General features: G+C 43.3%; 1 protein-coding gene across 8 annotated transcripts in view; it reads left to right on the top strand.

The window, feature by feature from the left end:
- CUX1 (cut like homeobox 1) overlaps positions 1-27220 on the top strand; it is a 265273-nt gene that overhangs the window by 107754 nt on the left and 130299 nt on the right. For all 8 annotated transcript variants that reach the window (XM_079325223.1, XM_079325220.1, XM_079325222.1 and 5 more), the window contains exons 4-6: positions 8604-8682; positions 22741-22878; positions 26218-26341. In XM_079325223.1, the coding sequence (XP_079181349.1) occupies positions 8604-8682; positions 22741-22878; positions 26218-26341 (341 nt within the window). The remainder of the gene's footprint in view (positions 1-8603; positions 8683-22740; positions 22879-26217; positions 26342-27220) is intronic.

The raw sequence follows: 27220 nt of genomic DNA, 5'->3' as shown, positions 1-27220 counted from the left end.
CTTATGTTAAATTTCCAAACCTAATTAATACAATTTCTTTCCTGTACGTTCACTCCATGATGGCTCAATTAGAGCAAGCAGTAGAACTCTGGTTCAATATTCAGGCCAACTTCATAATTGAAAACACATTTTCTTCTCAAAAGCTGCAGCTGGTTTGGTTCTGCTCATGCAGAAAAGGATATAACCTTGCATAACATAGGAAATGAACGGTTGAGAGAGAAGCCAAATTCAATTTCAGTCAGATATTTTGAGGATAAGTCCATGATCTATGGAAGCAAGGGAATGAGAAGTGTGTGTATGTGGAAAGCAGCGTGTTCAGCACTCTATTAATCACGGCCAGCCTGGGTGCTGTTGTGTGCCTTGAGTTAGCACTGATGCTCGTAGGGAGGCTGGAGAGCAGCCAAGCACTCCAGAAGTTAACCTCTTAAAGACCCTGAGCTGCTTTCTGTTGAATAAATGTAATTTTGTGGTCAGAAATAAATGCTTGTGATGTAGCAGGAGCTTTGAAAACAACAGCGTGGCAAAGCTATTACAAATTGCTCTGTGTTGGGGAAGTCAACAGCATACATCAAAATCCAGGGCTGGTGTTTGGGCCCAGAGCCTCCCTGCTTTTCAATGGAAGTCCCATCAAAACCCTCTATTTACCAAAAGTGAATATTTTTGGCAGTTAATTCTCTTTTAAAGCCCACTCTGCATCTCAGTTCTGTTCCTCAAAGCAGGGAGAGGTCGTGACCCGCTCTTGGGGTAACAGCAGCTCCACGGTGCTTTCATTTCTTTGTTTACAGAAGTGTGTAAATGATTATTTATTTATTTTTGGCTGGCTTGATTGCAGTTTAAACAACATCTTTCCTGAGGAAGGTGATTTAAATATACTGCAGCATCTCACAGGCTCTCCCTGCTGAGCACATGGGGTGGCTGCTGCAGGGCCAAAAGCATCCCTGAGAGGAGACACTGACCTGCAGGGGAGGGACAGATCTGCAGACACTCAAATCCAATCAGAGCCTCTCCTATTACATCCCTTTTTCCTTCCTGGGACAGCTCTCAGCTGTGGGGATAACAGAAAAATCCCCAAACCTTACACATCCTATCCCCAGCAGCAGCAACAGGCACCGTGCACCTTCCCAAAGCTCCTGCAGGTTCCTCTCCCAACTTGCAGGCAAGTTGCACCAAGACAGCAGAGACTACCAGGGTAACTTTGGGGAGGATCAGCCCAAATCTTCTTATTTTTACATAATTGACAAAGTGCTGAAATTCCTGTTGGCAGCTGGTGGGCTGTCTGTACCGAGCGCGCTGTGCTGCTCGGGGGCAACGGGAACAGTGGTGGGAAATTCAGTTTATTCAGGATTCCGACAGCACTGGTGCAGCTCACAGGGTCAGGAGTGTCTTCTCATCCTCAGGAGAAAAAAAAAAAAAGAGAGCTTGAAGTGTGCTGGAAGGAATGGGGATGGGAGGGCTGGGCCAGGCGAGGTATTCTGCAAGTCCCTGTTTCTCCAAATACAGAATTATCTCTGTATTTATTACAGAATTACCTCTGTTTATTACAGATTTACTGTGAGGTTCTATACAAGCTCGTATCTGGTCTTGCAGTGTCAGAAAAGAGAAGCAAGAGGGTGAGCTCAGTACAAAACACCAGGAAAAGGGGGCATCTGGGTATTTACGCACAGGTGGATTTTGCACAAAGGTGGTTAATGAGCTCCTTCTTGCATGGATTATTCCACCTATTTTTTTAAACAGAAGTTTGGATCATCCTGAGGGAGAGGAGTGATTGTGGGTTCCAGGTCACTGCTCAGAGACTGGAGGGCAGGTGAGAGCACCCACTCACTTTACCTGTAGCTCCTGCTGCTGGGGAGCTGGGGTGATGTGGGATAGCCCAGGCTGCTCTGTCCTGGCCTCCTCCCCTTCCTCCCTGCCCCATTTCCCACACCAAACATGGATGGGCTGGCATGGCCAGAGTTGTTTTCCATCCCTGTGCACTCACAGAACCTTGAGGATCAGAACTGGCAAGCTCTGACACCTCCCTCTTTGGTGACAGAACAAATGAGTCACTGATCTGTCACTAGAAAGGTGTTCCTTCAGTTTTGGGGGATCTAGAGGTCAGCTCTTTGTTTTACCTTTATGGCATTAAGAAAATCCACAACTGGCCTGTGCTGATTGAGGAAGGAGGTTAAGATGCAAAATATAGAATTATAATGGTAAATAAATAACTCTTCATTGTGCAGCCAAATTGGGGCATCGCATATCTGGTTTCACACAAGGTTTTTACACCCCATAAAATTCAGGTATAACACAATTTGACTAATCACTAGCACCCACACTTACTAACTGGAGTAAAACATTGCAATTCAACCTCATTTCAGCAGTCTACAGATCCAGGCACCCCTGGCTGAAATTGCTGGTTTGTGACACCAGGAAACACTGGAAAACACTGTGAGGGTTTGAATAAAGTGTCAGAGGGGCTGGGATGGTGGCATTAGCTTGGTGTTCAGGAATATCTTTTATCCTTCCATGAGCAAAGTCCTAATTTCCAGAACCAGGCTGTCCTTTGATTTGTTTTACTTGAGTGTGAGAAACACCAAAGCCTCCAGGAAAATTGTAAGGTGTCATTACATTAGAGTGAATAATATGAACTAATATAGACATGAACAAAGTTAATCCACTTTCATTCTGTAAAGATGGATCAATACAAGGGAATTTTGGTGACATTTGGCACTCTGAGCCTCCCTGTGCTGTCCATTCCTTGTCACTGGTTTTGTGCTGTACCCAATCCATGCAGGTGAGGGCTGATGCTGTGGGGTGTCCTTGCCCCACCTCCTCCCTCCTGCTGAGCCCAGCAAATGCACAGGATGACTCAGTTCAGCTTGCCAGCACAATGGAAAATAAATTCTTCCTCTCCTCCTTTAGTTTTTCACCAAGCCACTGAGCTGAATCACACTGGAGGGAGCAGGGCTGCTCCCTGCCTGCCCCGTGGATGGGCTGGGAGCTGGGTCAGAGCTCTGGAACACAGAGAGGTGAGGAGGGAGGCAGGTGGGTCATCCAGGGCTCCAGGAGAGGTCCAGCACAGCTGCTGATCCAAAGGCAGGGTGGCAAACAGGATTTACTCAGAGCTGTGGCTCTGCTGCTGTATCTGCAGGCACATGTTGGGCTGGGCTGTTTTACTGGGAAGGAAGATCAAAGATTGGAAAAGCAGCAAGAAGCTGTCCTGTGAGAACATTCCTCAGGGGATGGCAGCCTTGTTTGTCTGGGAAAAATCAGGATTTATCTGAGCATGAAAGGAAGAGGACATTTTAAGGGTTCAAGGTTGCAGCTGTTTCGCAGTAGAGGGAACAAAACTGAAAAATTGAGGGGTTTGAGTCCTTCCTAAAGCTCTGCTTAACTTGAGGTTAAACCAACAAGTTGGTGAGGCAGGCTTGCCCTTCCCAGGCTCTTTCCTGGTACCTCTGTCCCAACCCAAGCAGCTTTGTTAAACACATAGGTATTGCATCCACTGGGAAGTCCTTAATTCTGTTAAAGAATTTATAGCCCAGCTAAAATCCATGCCATATGCCTTAAGCAACTGCACAAAAATAATTTCTTTATAATTTTGCTTTAGAACTGTTTTAATTGCAGCAAAGCTAAAAATAAGAGTCTTACTTTTTCCTTTTGTCAGTGGCAAAATAAATTAACAGGGATGGTGAATAAATTTTTATACATTTGTAAATTACAATGTTATTTTTTATAAATCAATTTATTAACGTAGATATCCCTTGGTATTAAGAAAGGGAAATCAAGCCAACTGTATTGTAAAGGCCTCAAAGCAAGACTGATGCATTAATAATCCTGCTATAGCCACCATTTGATTCCAAGGCAGTTATTCAAGAATACAGCATGGCTTAAAAGAGTGGTGCTTTAATGAGCTGTTCTCATGCTTTTCCCTTTGTTTCATATGGTTCTTCCAGCTCTTAATGGTGCTTTGGTAACTTGTTGTAATTGAAGACAAATGGAAAAATTTCGTGATGCAAAACAATACGACAGAAGACGTGTAAGGAAAAAGGGATGGGTGTCTCCTTAAGGCATCCATTTACTGAAAATCAGAACAGAAAAATAACTTCTCTTTTAAATAATTTATTTTCACTTGATAAATTAGTTCCAGATTGTGTGCAGGACAGTAAAAGATGTTAAGGTGATTAGCAAGAGTGAGAACTAACTTGGAGAACTATGAGGATAAATGGAAGAGCTGGGACTGCAAAGTTCTTTAGGACAGTGGTGTGAACACTTGTTTGTGGTACTGAGAGTGAATCAGCAGTGCTTTGGTAATGCCAGACTCAGCACTAGGAACCCCTCACAGAGGAGCTGTCTTTGGGATCTTCCAGCTCTGCTGAGTGATCCAAGTGGATTAAGAGGAGCAGCACATGTGCCAGTCCAGCTCAATGTGAGATGTGTTCATGTGCTGATATCCCTCAGTTCAGAGAATTCAAGTGTTGGTGCAGGATGTGCTGGCATCTGGCACTCCAGCTCCCTTGCAGAGAGCTTCATCATGCTGTTCCATCTTTAAATTCAGGAGCAGAGGTGTGCATCCTTCAGTCTGACTGCAGTCCATGAGGCCATACCATGTTCATACAGCCCAGAGCATCCCAGCCCTGTGGACCCCTGCTCAGGAGATTATGGGACACTAAATATCAAACTCGAATGCTGGAATCTCCTGCTGCATAAAAACTGACAGAGTCCAAACTAAAGCCACAGGCTTTGCTTTTATCCTTCTGAACTTGGCTGGACACAGGTGAAAGAGGCAGCATTCAGATAAACCAGTGATCAGCACCTTCCCCGTGCCAGATTTGTGGTGTCTCTGTGTAAATGTGGAGGTAAATCCTTGGATTTTGTTGATGATATTTTGATTTCAGCCAGGTGCAGTGGGTATTAGACTGGAACCAAGTGCTCCTGAGCTAGCCTGTCCATATTTTTGGGGAGCAAGCCAGCAGTGTCAGACAGCAAGGGAGAGTGGGATCAGACCAGGGAGATCTTCACGGACAGGTTGGAAGGAAACAATTCTGGAGGGGAAGGAGAGACACTGAGCCTCCAGCAACCCTGAGCATCAACTCAGGAGAGCCCCTGACCTGGAAAAACAAGGTGGATAAAGGGAGAACTGGTCTCAGCCCCTGTCTGGCCACAACTCCTCCAGTACTGCAGAGATGTTTCAGGGATGAGGAGTGAGCTGAAGGCTGTGCTGAGCAGGGAGGATTCCTGGTGTCTCAGCTCTGTTATCTCACTGCAGCGCCAGTGGTATTATCAAGACAAATAGGATGCCAAAACTTAAAAGTGAACATATGTTTATGGGGGTGGTGGGGAATACAGAGGTCACTGTTGTTTCTTTCTGCTCAGAGAAGACATAATGGGGCCTGGTTTAGATAAATTAAGATTTGGAGCTAAGCTCGTGTCAAGACAACGCGAGTGTAATTATAAGTTGACTTCTTTCAGGGTCCCTAAAGTTTTTAGAGCCAAATAAAAATGTTCAGCAAGAGTTTTATAATGTAGTTCAACAGTTTAATGTGAGCTGATTGCAGCTCAGCCTTGTTGGCTCCTGAACCAATTTTACTTTGATTTGAAAAATTTTCAGTGAACTTCCAAATGTTTCCATGTCATTTCAGTGCTTTGTTTCCTCTCTCTCTGGACTTCATTTATATTTTGCTATTTTTGATGTATTTTTCCTCCCATATTTCCTTATTTCCTTATGCACCTGGGTGCTGGCATGCTTAATTATTTTTTTTATTCCTGTTAAAGTTGTCATGGTGCTTATTCTAAATTTTATTTCAAGATATAAAATAGTTGCAGTGCTCATTTTTAGGAGAACTTTAAACCAGACAGGTTGATTTATTTTTTTAACAACTAAAACATAAAACCATATTTCTGCCTAGTGGGATTGTTTTGGAATTCTGGTTTTGAATTTGAGGGTGAAAAAAGGTGTAAAATACCTGTGATTTACAAACTGCTTCCTTTGGAAAGTCTCTGATCTCCTTGCAAGATGTTGTTTCAAATCTGGTTTATATTTCCATCACTCTATAACTGGTAAGGAGCAAATAAACCATACCTTCTACAATACTTAGAGAGAATAAAAATACAAATGCTCTTTATTAAAATGTGGAAAAACTGTAATAGGAAAACAAATCCATCCTGTTATTTCCCAGAAATGGAAGCATTTTAAGTGCTTTGCTTTTCATAAAAGGGGCAAATGAATTTTTTTTCAAAATACAGTACAGAATCAGTGCTGTAATGCTAATTGTATTTAATAATAGTAATTTAAATTTGGCTGCTCTCTGCCAAGCAGCAGTGAGAGAAAATTGTCCAGAAGTGTAACATATGGTGTGGTTTGGCCTTCAGAGAGTCTCTGTGCACCCATGAAACAGCTCAAGTGCACGAGGGTCCCTGGTGCTGCCCCTTCCTTCTCACCCCATCCCCAGCATGGATTGACACAAAGGCCTCCCTGCCTTTGGCACTTCCTTCCACAGGCTCATTTCAAGTACTCCTCGTGTGAAAATGTTCTCTCCAAATTGCTTCTCTTCTCCTTCCCTAACGAGCATCAGTCCATCTGTGATTGCTCAAATTCAGATTATTAAGTGGGTTGTTCACAACCATCAATCCCTTGCTCTGTGGCAGGTTGGATGCCCTGGGAGATTCCAGTGCCTTTCTTGGAAAACTCTGGAAGACCAGCATGGCCAGCTCTTCTTGAGAATTTATATCTGCTCTCCACATCCTCCACCATTTCGACATCTGATGCTCATTTATCACTTTTCCAATACCCTTTGATAAGTTGCAAATAGGTCAGGTGTCAGTTACACCACACCTCCACCCATCTCCATAAATTAATCCAGAATCCTGGGGGGATGTAAATGAAACAGGAACTTTTATTTCTTTAAATACAGCCTTGTACCGTGCTGCCAGAACTCGTCTCTTCCCGGCCTCTCGCCGTATCTCCAAGATTTCCTCGCTGCTGCTGCCAAGTGCTCTGCGGACTGCCCGTGTCCTCATTTCCCTCCTTGACCCCTCCTCCCCTCCAGCCTTTTCTTGGCTTACACCTTGTGCATTGTGCTTCTGGGTGATTTCTACGACTGTCCTTGTCCTTTGGTTGTGTGGCCTCGATCCTGCCCGCAGTGATCCCGACAAGCCGTGATCTGATCCGCACCAGCCCCACGCTGCGCTCCCACTGACTCCCCACATTATTTAACCCTCCACGCTGTAGGATTGCCCCCTCTCCCTTCCCAAATCTTCCCCTTCTCTTCCCAGAGGCTTTTCAGGACAAGTGGCACCAGGGCTGACCCCACAGCCCCCTCCTGCTTTATCTCCCCTCCTTTCCTCTCCCGGGCACCCGGTGCTGGCAAAGCTCTGGCTTGGTCACACGTTCCCAGTGCTGCAAATCCCCCTCCTGCAGAATAAAATATCAGATACTTTCCTGAAATACAGATACAGTAAACTCTGGCCATTGTTTCTGCCTTATCTACCGAATCAATAATGTAGAGAAAGAATTCAAGGACGTTTTTCAGACAGGGCCTTCCTTTTTTTAGGCCGTGGTGACGTCTGCACCTTTAAATGGTTCCATAATATTCCCTGCCTTTCAAATACACAGAAGAATTGATATCAGGCCTTTGTATCCGCAGTTCTTCAGATCCTTCCTTGCCTTTTATTAAAATATGGGAACGATAATCTCCGTGCCTTTGGTTTCCTGATTTGGGTAAGCTGCCACAGAGCTGTGTCAGGCTTTCCTGTTTCCCTTTCTGTCCCTCTGCTTTGGAGTATTAATTCACTGGATCTGATCCTGAGTCAGTTGGGTTGTTTATTGTCAATATGAAGCGATAGAAAATCCTCTGGTTTGTAGTACAAAAGGAAGATACATGTTTACCAAATAAAAGTTGCTGTGGAATAAGTATTTTATTTTCAGAGCCGTTAAGCTGCCTTTCCTTGTAAAATGGAGTTTTTGATGAAAATACAGACATGGGGGGAAATAATAAAATGATAAAAATAAATTCTGAGTATTGTGTGTGTTACAGAACACAAGGAGAAGCGGGTCAGAGCAGCTCAGGAGTGCAGACTGTGCCTGACCTGTGTTAGAAAACTTCCTTGCATGCAGAAAATTCACAGTTATTTTGTGTTAAGTATCACAGAGTGCTCAACAAGTTCATCTTTTCATCTCCTCACAGGCTTATTGGAAATAATAGAAAAATCTATTTACCACAATAAAGGCAGAGTGGGACATCAGAAGTGGCTGCAGTTCCGTTTGCTGTGTTAGATCTCAATAAGTGGTAAAAGAAAACAGTTGTTGAGGAGAGAATCTGCCTGGCAAATACCAGGCTTTTTATAAAGATTTAAAGTAAAAAATCACAACAGGCAGGAGTGTTCATGAAAATGTTGATGCTTGTTATTAGGCTGAAAAATGGACTTTAAATTGTATTCAGTACAAATGCAGCAGGAATAGTCTTTTACGACTGCATCTATAGGATCTGTACACAGAAGACCTGAGTTCCCTTTTTATACACTTATTAGTTTTACATGAAATTATTAATTTGTATTTATAGCTCTGAGTGTGAGAGTTGTACTGGAACAAGTCTTAAAGCTTCTTTTCTTATCTCCCCTTTTAGATTGATGCATTGGGTAAACGAAGCAAAGAAGCAGAGGCAGCCTTCTTGAATGTTTATAAGAGATTAATTGATGTTCCAGGTAAGCAAATTATTCCCTTATTCTAAGAAACTAATGGTTCATGTTTGTGTGAATGCTACTGGGCATTTTTCCTATCTTTAATAAGGTAAATACGAGCAATGGCTTTGTTCTGATAGACTCTTGTACTGTTTCTAATGGAGAGAACTGCAACTGTGGCACATTTCAGGACTTCTCATTGCATCTACATGTTAATGTTTGTATGAATCAATTTATATTATTATGATACTGTGTGATCAACAGTATTTTGTTTGTTAGAGGGTTCAGACAATTTTAACCAAAAAAATGCATCTTGAAGCTTCACCAAGGAACAGCAATATTTGACTTTTAAAGGATAGAGAAAACTTTTCATGCCTTCCAAAAAAAACAAAAGAAAAAGCCTTACTGAAAAGTAAATCACTACCAAATTTCAGTTCTGTGCAGTGTAAATGTGACCATAAATTTTATTCAAAGGCCTTTATTGTATGCGTTTTCAACTTCCCTTTTGTTTGGCATCCAAACTTTCTTTGTTTGGCATTTGGTTTCAGTTCATGTCTTTTTACATTTTGAGAGTTGATTTTTTTGTTTTCCCCAGTGGTAAATAAATAACTGCCTGAACAGATTTTTCTTTTTGCAGCTGTACTCACAGCTAAGAGGGAGTGAGGAGCCCAAGTCTCCACTGCCACATCTCAGCCTGACTGAGCTCTTGGCTCTGTGTGTCATTTTATAGTTTTATTAAACATTAACATTATATATATATAAAATATTCAAAATACCTCAAGAAGGGTTTTGAGGTGTAATTAATACTTTTATATACTTTTAAACCTTCATATACCCTGGCCTTTACTGGCTTTCTTCCTAAGGAGCGCATTTCGTGCATGCGTCAAATAAAAATTAAATTTTTAATGTTTTAGCTTAATGATTAACTAGTTGAAAGGTCAGTGTTTTCAGATGCTCAGTCTGAGCTAACACATGTGGGTTTTTATGCTTTCCCTTCACACAGAGCAGTGCCCAGTGGCCAGTCCCTCTGTAGGGGTGCAGGGACTCATCACACTCTTCCTGGGTCACAGATGCCTCAGAAATGTTGTTTTTAGGTTAATCAGCTGTGGTCTGTGAGTTTTCCTTCACTTATCTCCTGCTCAGAGTCTCAGTGATGTTCACTGAACACAGAGCAGCTCCCCTTGGCCACCAGGAGTGGATTGCCCTGAGAGGGTCCCAACCATCAGGGGCAGTTTGCCTGGCACCAGCAGCGTGGGCTTGGGATGGGCACCCACAGCTCTGGCTTGGAAAGAAACCCCTCCAAAAAACATCCCCAGCATCTCTGCAGCCTGGGAGAGGCACTGCAGCCCCTCCATCTGCACACTTACACTTGCTGCAGCTCCCTGCCATCATGTGGGAGCTCAGGAGGTTTGTCTTGGAACAGTCTGGCTTTTGTCACGATTGAGGAGTGGTGTCAAACAAGAGCTGTGGGGGATCCTTCGTGTGCTCTTGTGCAGAGGCTTCTCCCTGAAGCCTGGCACAGTCACATGGGATCTGAGCAGCAGATCAGACCAAGCCTTGAGGAGAAGGTAGGATTTATATCCCACCCATGCTGTTGAAATGGTGAGGGACTTTGTCAGGAGTTCTTTGTAGAAGAAAGAATTTTCTCTTTTCCTTCATTTGCAGGAGCAAAATTTATAACCCTGCTCCCAAACCCCACAGCCTCTCTTGCCCCACCGTCCCCTGCACGTGCCTTATGTCACCTGTCACAGAAATATTTCTTTGATATCCTTAATACACATAAAAACCTCAGGCTGGCTGAGTTGGAAGTGCAATGGAGTCTGTGGGATAAGAAATATCTCCAGGTTTTCTGCCCGTGCTCTTACCTGGAGGTCTGAGATTAAAGTAAATTCTATATTCTCCAGAAGTCCAGCCAGTCTCCTGTAGCTGTGTGCAGGCATAACAAACACTCCCAGGTTAGAACACACACTGCAAGGAGAAGGAAAGCAGCCATTAGGAATGTATGGCACTGGTCTTTGTCACTCTGCTTCATTGTGTTGCTCATTTGTTTTGCCCCTCTCATCCTGTGTAGTCTGTCTGCTGGGTTGGGCAGTGTCCATGGAGGGTTGGGTGGGTATCCATGGAGAGCTCTCCTTTATAAACAGCCATCAGTATTCATTTATCACACGTGTTGCTTTGCCTCTGTGTGGCTTTACATATCTTTTGACCTGTTCATTTGGTATTTCAAATATTTAGGTACACTTTTAGCTCCCCAATGCTGCTGTGTTTTCTTTTGGGTGTGAGAAGGGAGTGATGATGTTTGGGGGAAGCTATGCCTGGAATGCTGCAGAGTGGTTATTTAGCATTAAGCATCGTTGTTACATGACAAGGGTGCAATTCTATCAGACTTTCAATATCCTTTATAGGACCATATAATAATTGCAGCTGAAGTCTAATTCCCAGCAGCCAATTTTATAGTTCTTGAGGAAAGCGTGTATTTCTCTCCTCAGTAATAATGTGCACACTTTATATAATTAAAAAGGGCTTCTATTTTAATTTTACTATAAAATGATCTGTATTGAAACTCCAGCTACAGTGCTTTATGGATTCAGCAAAGTTTAATGATTTTCTTTCCTGACCTGACCAGAGTTTTCACTCAGGCTCACCAGTAAGGAATTTGTGGGAAGGGTGGTATTTTACTTGTAAATTTTCCTATGTATATCAGGGGGTTTTGCTTTAAAAGATAAAACAGACCTTTTATATATCTCTCTCCAGCTTTATGATGCTGTTAAAATAGCATTATCATTGCCTTGTGCTGCAAAATTTATCCTTCCTAAAGGAAAGCACATGTCAAGGAAAACATTTTGGTTTATGTACATTTATACAGCTGTAATTCTCACTCAGATCGTTCTGTCTTGCTTGAGACTGAACATTTTTAATTAATGGAATTAATTTTCTCATTTAATTGCCTTATTTTCAGTATGCAGTACAGAGCAAGGGAAAAGTGAATGCTGCCACATGAATTGCACTAATCAACAAGGTTGTCAAAACTTACCTTTAAAAATAATGTGAATATATTTATTTTGAAGTAAAGGGAGGTTGGGTCTGTGTTTTGAGGAAGCCTTCTTCCATCTGTTCAAGATTCCTTTGTCTCCAGTTTTATAAAATAAGTGTATTATGTTAACACCCTTGGCTTTTAGGGTCTTAATTTTGCAAGCACTTAAAGTGAAATTGGAGCTTTGTTGTGTGTTTGGAGGAACGGTGTTGCCTTGCATAAACAGTATATTCAAATTTTTTTTCCTTAAATCTTTAAAGGAAAAATAATATGCATCTAAAATGCTAAATATTTTTAGTTTAAAAATAAACTGTGTTCACTATTTTTTTAAAAACAAAACTGCAGTGTAATTTTCAAGTAAAAGTTAAAATGTGGAGACCAAGTGAATGCCAGGTGTCAGTGTCTGGATAAAGTTGTTAAATAGAATTTTCTTTCTGCAATGGATCACTGCAGTTACAGCCCAGTGCCACGGTGGATTTGCTCAGTATTTTGTCTCAATATTGCTCCTGTGTAGGCAAAGAAGAAACAATTCTGCCTTTAAACACAAACTCTGCTCTGGGGATGTGGCACAATTAAACCCAGTTGGGTTCAGTCCATAGAACAGGAAAAATCACAGTTTTTTTCAGCACATGCACGTTTGAGAGGGAGGGAAGGTTAATGCCAACTGTTTCCAGGGCTGAGCCAGAAACGGGTTTCATTTTTCCTTAATGGGAATTTTCTCATCAGGAAACAAAACAACTCCAAGGGTGTAAAAGGGGGTGTGCAGGTGGTTTTATGGGAGACCCTTCCCAGCTCTGTGCTGTGATCAGATTTGGTGCTATTTCATGTGTGTGATGTAGGTTTTAGCTCAGAGGACCTGCTATCAAAGGGAAGTTTAACAAAAAACAGAGAACATAAAAATAAGACTTTTTTTTTTTTTTTTAATGTGCCCTGTCAAAACAATCAAAAGCAATAACAGTGAAAGATGGCTGAAGTAGAAATTTTATCTTTCCCTTGTTCCTTGCCATAAATTGCACACCCAGCCATGGGGGCTGTGTCTCACAAAGGGGTTTGAAGGAGGAGCAGTCTTATTATAAAGGAGTTTTCCACACACCTATCACTACCTGTAGTATTTTAGTCTACACACAACCCCAGTTCAGCCTTGCAAATTCCAACTGCCCTGCATAGGGCGTTCTTTTTCCAAGGAATGCTTTAACTCAGAAAACACAAAGTTCTTTCTGAATAAATGATCAGTAAAGTGCTAAATAAATGTGAGGGAATTACTTCTTAAAGGCAGAAATTAAAATAATTTGTAGTGCTTGCAAATAATCAGCCATTTATCACCTTTTGACTTTTGATTATTTACAACTCACAGTCCTCTCTAGACTTGCAGTGCTGTTTGGGCTATGGGAAAATTCCATTCAAAGTGTATTTGATCAATGTCCTGAGGTTAAAAGTGATACAAGAGAAAAGCAGGTTTTATTTTGGATTTGGTTGGGGTTGTTTTCCCCCAGAAAAATTATCTGCTGCTTATGTTGGAGGTGACAAATGTGTATGAAGTTGTTGTGTTTATGTACGTCCTGTGACATGTTTGGATATTTTTGGAAAGTGTAATGTTAAGCAGAAAGGTTAATGCCAGCCTTGGTAAGAAAGTCTGTATAATAAAAACTTTTACAGACCCAGATGACTCATGATATGCTACAATTTCAACCTAGGTACCCCCAGTCTTTTCTACCTGTAGGAAGAGCTGGGTGAATGTAAATTTAGGGGGTAATAAAGAGAGGTGAGGGAAAAGAGGTTCACTCTGAGGGATTGTGTTTAAGCACATCCCAAAGTAGAATAGTAAAAAGAGTTCAAAAAAGTTAATACTTCGAGTGCTCTTGTCTGAGATAATGGTTAATTGGTTGGCAAAATTCTAAAGAGCAAGATCAGGTCTTAGTAAGCTCTGAGTTTGTGGTACACCAAGGCTGAACAGCACAGACTATTTTTGAGAAATGTTTGGTATCATTGCAGAGTGAAAAATTTTAGGCAGTTCCTCATTTGTTAATAATACATGTCAAAACTGTCACCCCTTTCCCAATAAAATATGTTGGAATAAAACAAAGGACAGACCCATAAAATGAACAAGTTTATGGTTTTGCTGCCCCAGACTGTACAAGGGAAATGAATATTCATAACGTGCCTTTTCTCAGCGTTCTAGGGAAAGGAAAACAATATTACAGTGAGTACTCTCAGGGGGAAAGGAAGCAAAATGAACTTGCTCACGGACACAGAAGTGGCACAGACACCCCTCAAGCACAGCAGTCGGGTGTCTTTCTAAACACACTTGAAAATCTGATAAAATTAAGCAGAAAATTGAGCATAGTTAATACTTGAAAGAGTGAAAAGCCATAAACCCCTGTGGCTGCAGGCAGTGATTTTTAGCTGGTGAGTGGATTCCATCTGAAGCCAAAATCCTTGATGCTTCACCTGCGTGTTTAGAACAGGTAAAAAGAAAGAGTTGCACGAACAGGAAAATCTGGAAGTGAAGTCTGTACTATAAAAAATGATGGACTGTAGAAATTTAGTGATTCTCCCCAAACTGTTGTGCAAATCTGCAAGGGGTGCCCGGGTGAGAATGAGAGGGACAGTTCAAAGTCCTGAGTGCCGAGGGGAGATTTGAGCAGAGTTCTCAGAGGGCAGAGCTGGCAGCGTTTGGTTTTCCAGAATATCCTGAATCACCCAGGATGCTGCTGCAGCCTTGGCAGTCCAGTGCTGAGGAATGTACAAGTGGCTCACAATCACTTCAGCTCCCTCCCCGTGGGGCTGGAATTCCGAGCCGCAGCACAACGTGCAGTTTGGGATGTGTGCTGGGTGAGTGCCTGTGGTAGGGCAGCACTGTTAATGTTACCCAGTTATTTTCAGATGGAGCACAAAGTCCTGGCCAGTTCCCATCTTTAGAGCTCATTCACTTTATCCTTCTGTTTTGAAACCCATGTCAAAATAACTGGAAATAGTTCTGTTACCTCAATACGTGGCTTGAAGTTGGGCTTGTCTGATCGCATACTTTTTTCTCTAGTTTTTCTCGTTGAATTAATAATTGGATAAATTCCTTTGTAAAAGCCGGAATAAATATTCAGAGGAAGAAATATCCCTAAAGCATTCACTTTAAAAAATTTATTGTGTGGTTGTCAAGCCCTATTTCACTTGGTAGGCTGGAGGCACGGAAGGAAGAGGGGAGGTGCAGATAAGGGGAAGGATGCAGTGAATAGGAGCAGGAAGAATGTGCAGGAGAAGGAGATATCCCAGCAGATATCCCTGCGGGAAGGGGCCATATTCACCTGCAGGGTGGCACTTCAGCCCCAGAGGTTTTGAGCAGCCCCAAGGCCCGTGACTGGAGCAAAAGGCAGAGCACGCAGGGGAGGGGGAATGTTGGACTTTCCCTTTCTCACTTGCAGGAATGTGGACTGGAATTAAAATAAACCCCAGCTTTCGAAGGGTTTAGTGCTAAGTATGTTCAGAAGCTTTTAGGAGAAGGAAGGGATGAATATAGCAGAAATGCTTTCAAACATAGTAGAAGTCTCTTTTTTCTTTTGTAATCTCAAAGTGGAAGAAATGAAACTTGAAGTACCAGTGTTTTTACTGTAACTGTCCTTTGCACTGAGCTCGCTGTATGAGCAGAAATTCCAGCATCCTGGGCCATTACTAGAACATTAACAATCAAATTGGAGCCTTTTCAGTTGCAGTGGCTTCTCTTGTAACTCATTAGGTTCTTTTTCAGCTGACATAGTGCCATCAAATGCTGCCCTACCTATTATGCAAACTCCACGTTTAATATTAAAAACTTTTCTGAGGATTTACTTTGGTTACTCCTTTGAAAATAGAGGGAACTGCAGTGCAGTTTGTGAAGGAGTCGATCATTTACTCTGCCTTACGTGAATTTTTTTTGATTCTTAGAATAGTGATGCATCTCAATCTGGGCTGTCTTTTTGGGAGATAAATAAAGGATGTTTTTAAATTATAGCCCACAAGATGTAAGGACCCCACTCTGTGAGGGATCTGTATGATTGTGGTCACATTGCCTGTACACCATCCCGTGCCGTTTCATTTAACCCTGCAAGCTTTGGAGAGTTTGTGCCGTGATTAATGGGGAGGAAAGGCGCCGGTCTGCTGCCACTCCCCCGTCCCAAAGCAGGGGGGTCCCATCAGTCTGGCTTTGCTGCTTCCAGAGGTCGGCACAATTTGGAATTTGGCTCTTTTTTTGGCGGTTTTTTTTTTTTTTCTTCTTTTCTGGTAAGGAAAATGAGAGTCCCTCACCCTCTTGTGGGCACTGTGAAATTCCCCGGTACAGCCTGCACAGAATGCTCTGACAGCCGGAGGGTGAGGAGAACGCTGTTAAAAAGTGGAAAAAAATAAAAGGAAGACACAGATGTCAGTCCTGTGGGATGAGGGAGTAAGAAAATATGTATAATTCTTGATTGAAGGAAGAACCTTTTCATGGTTTTTATGAAGTGAGGAGTTGGAGAGATGATGAGCTTTGTTTCAAATGGAATTACGGCTATAACTCTTCTGTCCCTGGGCTACCAGAGTCATAGGGGAACGGGAGCAAAGCTATCATTTATTCCATGAAATCTTTGTCTCAGTCTCTCTAGGCTATTTCAATTTACCCCTGAAATTTCTGGGGAATAATTAATGAATTAATTAAGTATGCTGTGAGGTGTTTGAATATTCAAAAGCTACAATGTAATTATTATTTTTTCTAAAACACATTTCAGGTTATTTTCAGACATGCAGTCTCCCACAAAAGCAGTTACTGCATCAGAAGCCCGTGGAGCTTCTCCGTGTCTGTAATCCAGGGATCATTCTCCAGCAGGAACACTCTGTGCTAAGAGCAGTGCTGCATTTGGGAAAGGGGGAAAAACTTCTTTACTTTGTGACCAAAGTATTGCAACAGCGGGGCTGAACTCCTGGCTTTTTGAAAAAGTTAAATATATAATAAAGTTGCGTTTTAGGAGGATCATTATTTTTTCCCCCTCCCTTATCGTTTTTTGTGGGCGTTTCTGGTGAGTGATCACCGAGAGCTTTGCTTACCTCGGGGTTCGGGCAACAGAAATTCAGTCGTGTTGAAAGAGACGTGTTGCCTTCCTTGAATTATTTTTAGATCCCAACCTTAGGAAACACATTTCCAGTGATATAAATTATTAATTGCCCCTGTAGTTCTGGCACTGTTTCATAACTTGCTTTCTTATCATTTCCAGTGTTACAGGCCTGTAAATGAAGAGGGAGGAGGGGGTTTATTAAAAGGCAAGTCCTTTGTTTTGGAAGAGGTTCTTTAGGAGCTCCATGTTATGATACCAGAGGACTGGATTCTAAGGAAAAGAAGTTTAATTTAGATATTAGGAAGGAATTGTTCCTAGTGAGGGTGGGCAGCCCCTGGCACAGTTTGCCCAGAGAAGCTGTGGCTGCCCCTGGATCCCTGAAGTGTTTAAGGACAGCTTGGAGCCACCTGGGCTAGTGGAAGGTGTCCTGCCATGGCAGGGGATGGAACGAGATGAGCTTTAAGGTCCCTTTCCAACCCAAACCATTCTGTGATTTCTATGAATGTATTTTGCGAATAAGCCGAGAGCGAACCTCGGGCAGGGCAGAGCGGAGCGCTGGGCTCTCATGCAGCCCCGGGCCCATCCGTGAGATCCCACCGCACGGAAAGACCCCATTTGTGATGATTTTACAGCGTGCGAGGAGCCCCGGCACCGCACCGGCACCGCACCGGCACCGCACCGGCACCGCGGCCGCCGCCCGATCCGCCCGCGCTGCGATCCAGGCCGGGCTTTGCCGCTCTCCGCGCCGCGCTGCGGGCCGGGGCCGGCCGGGGGCTGCTGCGGGCTCCGGGCGGTCACTGCGGGCTCCGGACAGCCCTGTGGGGGTCCGGGCAGCACTTCCCGGGGTCCCGGCAGCGCCTCACGGGAGTTCGGGCAGCACCTCTGGGTGTCCGGGCAGTGCTTCACGGGGTCCCGGCAGTGCCTCAAGTGGATTCGGGCAGTCCCTCACGGGGTCCCGGCCAGTCCCTCACGGATCGCGGTGCACGCCCGGCGGGGCTATCGGGGCCCGCTCCTCGGGACTGCTCTCCGCAGCCTTAGGGTTAAATATATATATTTATATAAATATATATGGGGAGAGAGGGTAATTTGGCCCTGCGCGCTGCAAATTGAACACTTAAACAATGACACAGTTTTTCCGCTCCGTTTGGCAAACCCTGCCATCAGCCCCTCGGTGTTGTCGGGGGTCCTCGCCCCTCACGGCAGCAGCAACCACGGCCGAAGGGTTAAATATAAACTTTAAACATTCCCTGTCCCGCAGGAGCTCCTTTTCCATAAGCCGAGGTGGGCTTTTCCCCCCTCTCCTTAAATAACGAGGGTGGTCCCAGCATACTCTATATCGAGACAGCTTTTCATCAGTTGCTCATCAGCATGCTAATTGCTGTATGACTAATTATGCCCTGAATTCCAGTTGATTTTCTTAATGAGACAGCTGGGTTAATTATGTAATCGTATGATTACATTAGCCCAGAGTGCCCTGGCGAAAAGGAAGGCGGGCGGCAGTGGGATGTCGCCGGGCGAGGGGCACGGGGGCAGCCGTGGTCATTTCGGCCGAAATGATCGGGGAGAGCAACGACAGCGCCCGCGGTGTAAACACCGGGATGTGGGACTGTTGACACCGCGAGCTGTGCCTTCTTCCAGCTCGCAGCATGGGGGTTCATACACAAAACTCACTTGGGAAGTTCAGGCAGTCATCGATGGCCCTGTTGTGTCTCGGGGATTGAGGCCGGGTTTGGGCTGAGCGAGGTGGGCCGGGGGTTGGGTTGTAGAGTCGTGGAATGTCGTGAGCTGGAAGGGGCCCACAAGGATCATCAGCCCGTCAGGGACACGGCACAGCCCCAGCAATCCCACCCTGGACATTCCTGGAGCAGTGTCCAAACTCTTTGGCAGCTCTGGCAGCCTCGGGGCTGTGCCTGTTCCCTGGGGAGCCTGGGCAGTGCCAGCACCCTCTGGGGGGAGAACCTTTCCTGATATCCAACCAAAACCTCCCCTGACACAGCTCCAGCCATCCCTGGTCACAGAGAGCCCAGATCAGAGCTGCAGCCTCCTGCCAGGGTCCCCTCAGCTGAACAAACCAAATGCCCTCAGCTGCCCCTGACTCTGCATTGTCTACATGTCCCTCCTTCGGACAATCTACATTATATCTTCTTTACTTTGTGGCATTCAAAACTGCACCCACCGCGGTGAGCGGCTGCCTCATGTAATGCGTAGTTCAGACAAAATCAATCTCGCTGTTTCTTTTAAAATTGTTTGTGAAGTCACTACTTTACCTAAACAGCAGAAAAAAAAAAAAAGAAAAAAAAAAAAAAAAAAAAAAAAAGCTCAAGGTTCCCTTTCCCTGCTGTTGAGAAAAGATTCATCGTCAGGACATGTGCGTGGTGTGAGAACAGCCTGAGAGGTGTTGCTGCGGCTGTGTCGCACCAGCTCGTTTGATGTGAAGTATTAACCTCTATAAAAATCACTTTGCATTTGTAACATTAATTGTTTCCGTGTCTGCGTCCATCCTCCTCCTCTGTGGGGACAGAAGCTCCTCTGCGAGGTGTGTCCCAGCAGTGAGCAGGGCATGTGCCCAGAGCTCTGCAGTCCCTGGGGAAGGAGAGGAGGAACGGGCTCCGCGCCTTGGAAATTGGGCGGTTTCTGTTTCTGCCGTGGTAGCGTGGAGGAAACCTCGTCAGGGATCGGATCCAGATGTGCTGGGCTGCCTGCAAACACAGGATGCAGGGGGCTTCTCTGTGGGTATGGCGTGCAACAAGTGGATTAGGGAAAACGAGCAGAATGGGAAATAAAAAAAAAAAAATGCACTAAATTTAGTGTAAAAATAGACATCTCAATCTACTCTTGGGCAGTTACGATCTTGCAAAATGCTTCTTCAGGCTCTGGATGATCAGATCCCTTTTACTCATTTTCTGATTTTTTATTTATATATATTTTTGTATTCTGGAATTCCACAAGAGAAAATTCAAAGCAAAGGAATAATGTGTGATGAGGTTTCCATATTTCAGTGTTCAGCAAAGTGATTTTTCTCTCTTACAGACCACAGAAAGGGCATTTTCTTTGCTGCCTCTCTCCGTAAGCCAGGGCCAGTTGATATTTTTGAGCCGTGTATGCCTGTTGTTTGTGTAATGAATCGAAAGTTTTGGTCCATTGCTTGTTTAAAAATTCAGTGACCTCCTGTTAAATGACATGAAACATACTTTGCAAAGCTGGTTAATATAAAAAGGTATGCTTTTCCATGCATGCATGTGTTGGGAAAAGGAGAGTATTTTTATTTATTTTTAATCTGCTCCACTCAGGTAGGAAAAAAGCCATTGTGACTGTAAGGTTTATACTTGTTTCAGGTTAATTGGTGTTTATAAATACTCCAGAAATAACAGGTTTTTAGGCTTTTCAAGGTAAAAGAGCATGTTGGAACTTGCCATGAGAAATTATTTTTCTCTCTGCCCAAAATGTCTTGGTTGGTCATTTTATTATCATACAACGATTAGTTTTCTTTAATGCAATTTATAAAAATTAAGTCTAAGAGGTGCTTCACCCATGGGATTTTTTTACATGTCCTCTAGCAGTATTTGGTGGCTGCAGGCCATTAGTCCTTCAAATAGGCTCTAGTGAAGTTTGAAGTTTAATGCACAGAGACTTTTTTTACATTTTGTTTGTTCTGTCACTGTTTTGCTACTTGAACATTAACCTTTAATAGAGCTAAATTAAATATACATGTCCTGATGAATAATTATGAGATTGCAAGCATTTTCATTTTGTACACAAAGCTTCTCAGGGATTGCAAATTTGACTAAAGGTTTAGTCATTATTCACTTTATAATGCCCATGTTATTTTTGTCTTTTAATTCTTTACTGATTTCAATATAAAAAGCTCTGTGTATTAGGGGCAGAATACCTCTTGTGCATGTCCTGGCTTTTTACAATGTTAAAATGAGGGTGGGGTAAAGTGCACCCACAATTTGGTCAGTTCAGTTTCTTTCATCATCTTTAACACTATTCCATAGAAATACCCACAGCTGAAACTAAAGATCCTGATCTGATTCGTGGTTCTTGTAACAATTTAAGACGTGGCCAGAGTGAGACAATCCTGCCTTTCTTTGTGCTCAGCAGATGAATGTCCCGATCTGGCTCTCTGGGGGATGCTGAGCTGCAGGAGTGTGACAAAACTCTCTGCAGAGGAAGGTCAGGGACCTCCATGGAGCAGGGGAATGTTGTGACAGCCCACACTGTAATAGGACCATCCATAAATACTGCAGAGCCTTCAGCTCGTGCTACTGCTGCCACTTCAGCTCTCTATTTAATTCCTTACCTGTACCCCCCTGTCTCTGCCACCATAACATTTTAAGTTTGATTTATTATAAATATTTTAATACAGATAATAATAACGAAAAGTATTTGGCCTAAAAAGCATAAATGAAAAAGCTATGTAGTCATAAACTATGTATGTACAGAGAACAGATGACAAGCAACCTAGATTTTGTATTATGAACAGTGTAATGCCATAAGCTGTTGAAGAGCCCAGCTAACAAAATGCAGCAGGCTGCTACTTAGAATGTCTCTGAGCTCAACATAACCCAGTGCTATTCTTTTATAAACTATGCAACAACGCTGGCATATTGAAAAAACACACAGGCTCATGCTTAATGTGTTAACAGAGGTACAATAGACTTATTATGTGTTTCCAGAGACTGGAACTGAGGGTGGTCTGAAAAATTAATGACTGTGGTGGTTGAAAATTAAGTGAACTCCCTAATATATACTGTTGTTGATCCACTGAGTTTGGTGTTTAGCATTCCTCAACAGGAGACTAAATCTTTGCAGCCATTTCACAAGAGATGCTGGCGCCCATAGCAGAAATGTATTCAATAATCTTTTATAAGTCCATCACACTCTGGAGTTTTCCTGTCCTGACTGGGAAGAAGTCCCAGAATAAGTCACACGTGCACATGTCAGGTGTGTGCTGAGAATCCTCTTTACCAGAAGGGGATGAACATCAGAGAATTAGTACTGAGAGGACATTTGATTAATAGTGTAAGAAAAAGTGAAATCCAAACCCAAGGTTCATGGAATTGATTACATCCATGCCATGTTTCAGATTATTATTGATCTGTCAATTAGAAAAAAGTGCCACCCAGATCTCCATGGTCGCAGAAACTGTTTGAGCTGTGCTGTGCAGGAGGGCAGAGTTTGCTTCAGAAATTCACTCCTGCACAAGCAGAGAGAAGCCTGTGAGGGACAGTAGCTGTCAGTGAGCTGTGCAGTTTCATTGCTTTTCACTCAAAAATTCTCATTTTGCAAAAAAAAAACTGTACAGCTTAAAACTCTCACATGCCTTTGTATCATGACTGTCTGCACCCAGGAACACTGTCCTGGGGATTGGTGCCAGGATGAGGAAGCTGTGTCCAAATTTCATGGAGTCACAGAGTGGTTTGGGTTGGAAGGGACCTTAAAGCCCATCCAGTGGCACCCCCTGCCATGGGCAGGGACACCTTCCACTAGCCCAGGTTGCTCCAAGTCCTGTTCAGCCTGGCCTTGGACACTGCCAGGGGGGCAGCTACAACCAGGGCAAGCTGTGCTGGAACCTCAGCACCCTCACAGCCAAGAATTTTTTCCCAGTATCCCACCCATCCCTGCCCTCTGGCAGTGGGAAGCCATTCCCTGTGTCCTGTCCCTCCATGCCTTGTCCCAAGTCCCTCTCCAGCTCTCCTGGAGCCCCTCTTAGGCACTGGAAAGGGCTCTGAACTCTTCCCAGAGCTTTTTCCTCTCCTGGCTGAACACCCCACCCCTCTTAGCCTGACTCTGTATGTAAAGGGAGCATCAATTGAATGAAATATTTCTGGTCTCTTCAACTTTGCAGGATATATGATGTGAGGAATGTACAGGTCTAATAACTCAAAGAAGGACTCTGCTGGCACCAAAAAGGAGAAAAAAGGACACTTGTACTCTGAACTGCTTGGGTCACAGAAGTTACATTTTATTTTACTGTTTCTTTTTCAGATCCGGTTCCAGCCTTGGATTTAGGACAGCAGCTTCAGCTGAAGGTTCAACGCATGCACGATATTGAAACAGAAAACCAGAAACTTAGGGAAACTCTGGAGGAATACAATAAGGAATTCGCCGAGGTGAAGAATCAGGGTAGGTTGCAACTGTATTTTCAGCTTTTAATCCACACTGAAATTTGAAGACAGGGTTTGAATTCAGTTTTATTCTTAGAGGTCAAGGTGACACTAGCATTGAAATTCAGTAGAGGAAGTGCATTAGTCTATTAGAGCCACTTCTGTATTTGTGTGTGGAGATGGGCTTTGGGCAGATTCTTTGGATTTCTTAAAAGTTTCATTTACTTCAGCACCAAGTCAGAGGATGGAATTGTTATTCTGCATATTTGGTTGTAGCCTTCAGCACTGAAAATTACACCTGACTGACGCTGTTTGTGACATTTAATGAGAGGCAGTGCTGGTACTGACATCAAGCTGAACGTGGGTGTTGGTACTTGCAGGATGTGCAGCTTGCACAGACAAACACAAAAATTCAGTATTTTGTACCCACATATGAATCTGTACAAAAGGGAACTTTTTCTGTACTGTTTTTCTTTATCTGAATGTACTACTGGAGTACATTCAGCATATGCACTTTATTTTTACTCTAGAGACCATCCACAGAGCAATGTAAATACAAGCTATTACTGTTAAATTATTTAAGTTTTAATGAGACTAAAGTACATGAAAATACATGAAAATCTCAGTGAGATTTAAAGCCTGTTGGCTTTAAGACTGCTTTAGTTTTCTTGTGATTCAGTTTACTGCATCAGGAAAAAAAATTTCTCAGCCATACACTTAGTTTCCCATCCATGGGACTTTTCATGTCCATCTTTAATGCCCAGTTCTAGATGATAGAAAGATAAATTGTCTTGGCATTTGGAAAAATGGAGATTTTATTTTATATTTTATGTTATGGAACTATTGCACCCAAGTAACATTTGAAAGCTACATTAGCAACTAACTTGATTTTGTTAAATCTTACTTTTTGCTGAAGGAACATCTACACAGTTAGATGTTTTCAAATATATTTTGTTTTAATGTAGAGGGTGTGACCCCTGGAGAGGACAGGTATCAGCATGCCAGGATTTGGCCTGGACTGCAGGAGTTGCCATGTTGGAACTGTAAATGCTCCAAGCAAGACTGTATTTTTTTCTTGAAATGTACAATCATTGCAGTTCACTGTGCAGAGTTTTCCTGAGGCTGTGCATCCAGTACATCCAAGCATGACGTGGGGGTTCATCCCACAAAGTGGAAAAGCTCTTGACTTGTAGAGTTTTTTTTGCTACAACTCCTCATAACTGACATTTTTTATTTTCCCTGGTGTGCTGGAACTTCCTTTCCATTTCCCCACTGTAACCTTTGTGTTGTTTTTCACTCCAGTGCAGTGGTTTTACTCTCAGTTTCATACAGGGATTAATAAACTATCCAGGGAAAAGGCTGTTGTTAGCTGAGGGTGCTTTGATCAGTTAATCTCTTTGTTTGGAGGGCTGGTATGAGCTCTATGGTGTCTGTAAGAACTTCTTCCAAAACTGGTATAAATGGCAGTGCCTGACAAGCTGTGGCTGACCTGGGCACTGAAGAAGGAAGGCACTTAGTGCTTCAAGCAATGTAGAGGATTCAGCTGTACTTGTCCAGCACATCTATTGTTAGTTAGGTGCTTAAAAGTAAAATCAGATTTTGTTACGAAAGTTACATTTCCTTTCACATTTGTGCACTTCTTGTGTTCATTTTCGTAATTTTCTTTTAAAATTAGACGTTGAAACTTAGTCAAGGTGCAATTACTGCATTTCCATGAGATTATTTTGCTCTCTGCTTCTCCATATACCAGAATACTTTTGCAGAGTTATATCTCAAAACACCTGGAGCAGAGGTGTTCCCCAGAAAGGAGTGCAGCATCTTACTGTCTGTGTGAAGGAGCATCCTTTGCTTGTTTAGGAAGAGATCAGGATTTGTATGACTTCCCAGATCTCAGGGAAGAATTTCCCTTTGCTTAAGAAAAAAAAAAGAAGTGACGTGTCCTTTTTCACGGCTTGTTACTCAGTAATGAGCCTCAGCTGATTTCTGCACAGCCAGCAAAATCCTGCTCCTTCAAGCAGAGGCAGCTGCTTTGCTGGCAAACATTTTTACTACTCTTCCCTCCTTTTTTGTGGTCACAGTGGCCCAAGCTGCCTTTGGTAGTGCCCAGACAGCAGATCATGTCACCAGCTACCTCCTGTCTGCTTCACAGCTCCCTGCTCAACTCTCAGCATTGGGATTTTGAAAGGATTAAGTGTGAGTTTGTGTGATATTATTGAGGGCTTTTTCCCCCAAGCCCACAGGGTTTATTTTTCATATTAGGGATTGTCTTCCTAGGATGTTTCTGCAGAATATGCAACTTTTCACATCCGAAAGTTTTGGTTTTTCCTCAAGCATTATTAATGATATCTGTTAATAAGCTGATGTCTTGAACCCCCCCTGCATCCTGGTGTGAGTACTCTAACTGTGTTGCTGCTGTGAGTCTTCTGGCAGTCCAAGGCTTTTTCCAAATTCCATTATTGTTACAAAGCATACTCTGGTGGATGTCCTGCTTTTCCTCTTTGGAGCCCTATAAGGATTCAGTCCTTTCCTGTGGGTGGGATCACAGAGCTTTCACGTAGCAACAGACCAGGGCACGTAAGGAGATGCTGAACTGTAGCTCTGCAGGTTTCTGCATCTGCTCTCATCCACTGCTGGGCATGGGGAAATGCAGGAGAGCTCCTTTATCTGAGGGAAGAGTTCTGCAAATCCCCTGGAAGGCTGCAGGGGCCTCAGAAAGTTAAAATAGTCAATGTTTGTGTGTAAACCCTGGGGTGGATGACGAGGCAGGGACAGCAACTGGGACATGCAGAGCTCCAGTGCCTGCTGTTAATGCAGCAGTTGGAGCCCAGCTGCTGGGTTTCTCATCAGCTGGGAAGCAGAACAGAGCTGTATCCCAGATATGTGTTCAATTAGTGTGAGATTGCATCTGTGCATGAACCATGGTGGAACTGCCTCTTAGTGCCTGAGCACAGTCAGGTGAATTAAGTGTCCTGTGTGTAAATGCATACTTAAACCTACACTGGGACTTTATTAATCTTCTCTCAGCACTGAGCTAATTTTAGGCTAGTCAATAAGGTGATATTATATTTTACAATTGATTTTTTTTTTCTTCTTTTTTTAAAAAAATTCATGTCAGAGGAACCTTCTTCACTCTGCTTTCCAGCAAACTCCATTGATCCTTCTCAACCTAAACACTTAAAGTTCAATTTAACATTTAGGGAGTAAAAGGTCTCCAAAGGGACTCATATCCATTGATTTTGTGTCAGAGTTGAAGAGCTAAAGTTTAAAACACACTGAGCCTACAGGGTAAAGCAAGCCTTGTGTTGTGGAACCACGTGGAGCTGTGTAAACTCATTCTTCCCCTATTGTTTTCCTGCAGAGGTTACAATAAAAGCACTTAAGGAGAAAATCCGAGAATATGAGCAGACCCTGAAGAACCAAGCAGAGAACATAGCCCTTGAAAAGGAACAAAAGTTACAAAATGATTTTGCAGAGAAGGAGAGGTGAGTGTGTGTGTGTTTGTGTGTGTCTGGGGGCTGGGGAGGAGGAGAGAGGTATTTTTGTGTTTAATCTTCCCAGCCAGGACTGTGGCTGGAGACAGCTCATCCATTGAGTGATTCTGGCGATTTATGCGTTCGACACGGAATCATTTGATACTCAGCTTTGCCCAGGAAAACAACTGGGAGAGTGTGGAAGTGAAACAAGGACAGATTGTCTCTTCTCCGTGGTGTGGTGGAGGGGGTGTCATGTTCAGGAGGGTGCAAACCTGCTTTTATTCCTCCCTGTCCTCTGTGACACCAATCTGTCTCCATCAGCCAGGGCAATTCCTTGTGTGTCTCAGGCTCTGCCCTGGGCTGGGGCAGATGAACCACTGCACCCACAGCCTGGGCCAGGGATGCACCTCCCCTGCTCCCCTGGGAGTGGCTGAGACAGGGGAGTCTTCCTCAATTATCCTGGGAAGGTTTGCCTCTCCTACATGCCAAACTTAAGAAGGGCTTTCATTATTTACTATCATTTTTTTTTTTTTCAAACCCATTCTGGATGCGTTTCTGATCTTTTGCAAATGAGCAGGAAGCATTTGAATCTTTAGGTTGGTGGGCAAAAAATCAGGCAGGAGAAAACCAAGGGGCTAAAGAGGGAGGTCTTTCAGGCTGCATTCCCTGCCTTGAGAATTTATTTCTGCCATGAAGCAGTAGCACTGAAGCTATAATATGTTCAACATAGCATGGAAAACCTTCAGTTCACGTGAGCTTTTTAGTTGGAGGGTTGGTTGTTTAAATTCAGGGCTGAGTGGGGAGAATCTACCAGTGAATGCAAAACCTTTTTTTTTTTTATTCATCAATACCTGTGGTTGCTTTTTTGATAAGCAACTTGTTAGCTAT

The sequence above is a fragment of the Erithacus rubecula genome (genome assembly GCF_903797595.1).
Source record: "Erithacus rubecula genome assembly, chromosome: 22".
Classification (NCBI taxonomy): Eukaryota; Metazoa; Chordata; class Aves; order Passeriformes; family Muscicapidae; genus Erithacus; species Erithacus rubecula.
The sequence above is the reverse complement of the archived record's forward strand: the minus strand, read 5'-3'. Positions and strand labels throughout refer to the sequence as shown.